This window comes from Lactuca sativa, chromosome 2, assembly GCF_002870075.4.
Source record: "Lactuca sativa cultivar Salinas chromosome 2, Lsat_Salinas_v11, whole genome shotgun sequence".
NCBI lineage: Eukaryota > Viridiplantae > Streptophyta > Magnoliopsida > Asterales > Asteraceae > Lactuca > Lactuca sativa.
Genome location: NC_056624.2, coordinates 210821436 through 210823357, shown reverse-complemented (window position 1 = coordinate 210823357; position 1922 = coordinate 210821436). Strand labels below are relative to the sequence as shown.

Sequence of the window (1922 nt, the reverse complement as noted above, 5' to 3'; positions counted from 1 at the left end):
CTTGTCCACATTAATCATGTATGTTTAAATACATGAGAAAATTATTGAATCGACGCAAAAATAAATATTGTCCACATAAATCACATGTGATTAGAAACATAAAAAAAATTGTTGAAGAGAAAATGTAAAAATGAATCTTGTCAATATAAATCATATGTGATTAGATACATCATACTTATTATCACCTGTGATTAAATATAAGAGAACAACTAACGAATCAACTACGCGAAAATGCATGTTGTTCACATAAATCATATGTGATTAAAACATATAATCAGATGTGATTATATATGTCTAATCACATGTGATTTATGTAGATAATATACATTTTTTTATTCATGTTTATTTAATCATATGTGATAAAAGCTATCTAGTCACATATGATTTATTTAGAGAAAAACGAATTGTATCCATGTAAATCATATGCATACATATAATCACATGTGGTGGTGGTGGGTGGGGGTGTTGGTGTTGGTTTCAGGTGGTGTTGATGGGTGGTGGTGGTCTTGATGAGTAGTGGGTGGGGTGGTTGTGGCGGGTGGTGGTAACGGGTGGTCTAAGTGGGTGGTGGTGGTGGTGGTGATGGGTGGTAGAGGCAGGTGGTGATGGTAGGTGGTGGTGACAGGTGGTAGTGATTGGTGGATAGTGGTGGTTGATGGTGACGAGTGGTGGTTTTTGTAGGTAGGGATGGGGCTTGTGGTGGCGGGTGGTGATGATGGGTTGTAAAGGTGGCATGGTTGTGGGTGGTGGTGGTAGTAGTGATGGGTGGTGGTTTTGGTGGGTGGGTATGGGTGGTGGTGGTGGTGGTTGGATGGTAATGATGGCAGGTGGTTGTGCTGGTGGTGGGTGATGGGTGGTGGTTGTGGTGGGTGGGTGGTGGTGGTGGCGAGTGGTGGTGGGTGGTGAGTAGTGATGGGTGGTGGGTAGTGATAAGTGGTAGGTGGTAGTGGGTAGTGATGGTGGGTGGTGGTGGAGGGTGGTTGTGATGGGTGGTAAGTAGTGGTGGTAGGTGGTGTTGGTTGGGTGATGATTATGGGTGGATGAGGTGGATGATGGTGGGTAATGATGGATGGTGGGTAGTGATCGGTGTTGGGTGGTGGTGGGTAGTGATCGGTGGTGGAGGTAGGTGGTGGTGGCGGGTGGTGGTAGTTGGGTAGTGATGGTGGTGGCGGGTGGTGGTTAGTGGTGTTTGGTGGTGGTGGGTGGTGGTTGGGGTGGGTGGTTGGGGTGGTGGTAGTGGGTGGGGGTGGTTGTGGTGGGTGGTGATAACGGGTGGTGTAAGTTGGTGGTTAGGGTGGTGGAGGCGGGTGGTGATAGTAGGTGGTGGTGACAGGTGGTAGTGATTGGTGGATAGTGGTGGTTGGTGGTGACGAGTGATGGTTTTTGTAGGTGGAGGCAGGGATTGTGGCATTGGGTGGTGATGATGGGTGGTGGTTGTGGGTGGTGGTAGTGATAGTGATGGGTGGTGATTTTGGTGGGTGGGTGTGGGTGGTGGTGGTGGAGGTGAGTGGTGGTAGCAGGTGGTGGTGGTTGGGTGGTGATGATGATGGGTGGTTGTGGTGGTGGTGGGTTATGGGTGGTGGTTGTGGTGAGTGGTGGTGGCGGGTGGTGGGTGTTGGTTGGTGGTTATGGGTAGTGATGGGTGGTGATGGTGGGTAGTGGTGGAGGGTAGTTGTGATGGGTGATAAGTAGTGGTGGTAGGTGGTGTTGGTTGGGTGATGATGATGCGTGGTGGTGGCGGGTGGTGGTGCCTGGGTGGTAATGGTGGTGGTGGTGGTGGTGGGTGATTGTGGTTATGGTGGGTGGGTGGGTAGTGGGTGGTGGCGTGTGCTTGGTAATGATGGGTGGTGGGTAGTGATGGGTGTCGGGTGGTGGTGGGTAGTGATAGTTGGTGGTGATGGGTGGTGGTGGTGGTTTTAGTG

The 1922-nt window shown here is 49.9% G+C and overlaps 1 protein-coding gene across 1 annotated transcript; it reads right to left on the bottom strand.

The window, feature by feature from the left end:
* Positions 1 to 477: 477 nt before the first annotated feature.
* LOC128132467 (uncharacterized) lies at positions 478 to 735 on the bottom strand. Its single transcript, XM_052769054.1, has one exon. It carries the CDS (start codon positions 733 to 735, stop codon positions 478 to 480), a length of 258 nt encoding a protein of 85 aa, XP_052625014.1.
* Between the last annotated feature and the right edge of the window lie 1187 nt (positions 736 to 1922).

Excerpts from the sequence above, each read along its gene's own strand:
- LOC128132467 (XM_052769054.1), bottom strand. The coding sequence starts at position 735 with ATGCCACCTTTACAACCCATCATCACCACCCGCCACCACAAGCCCCAT.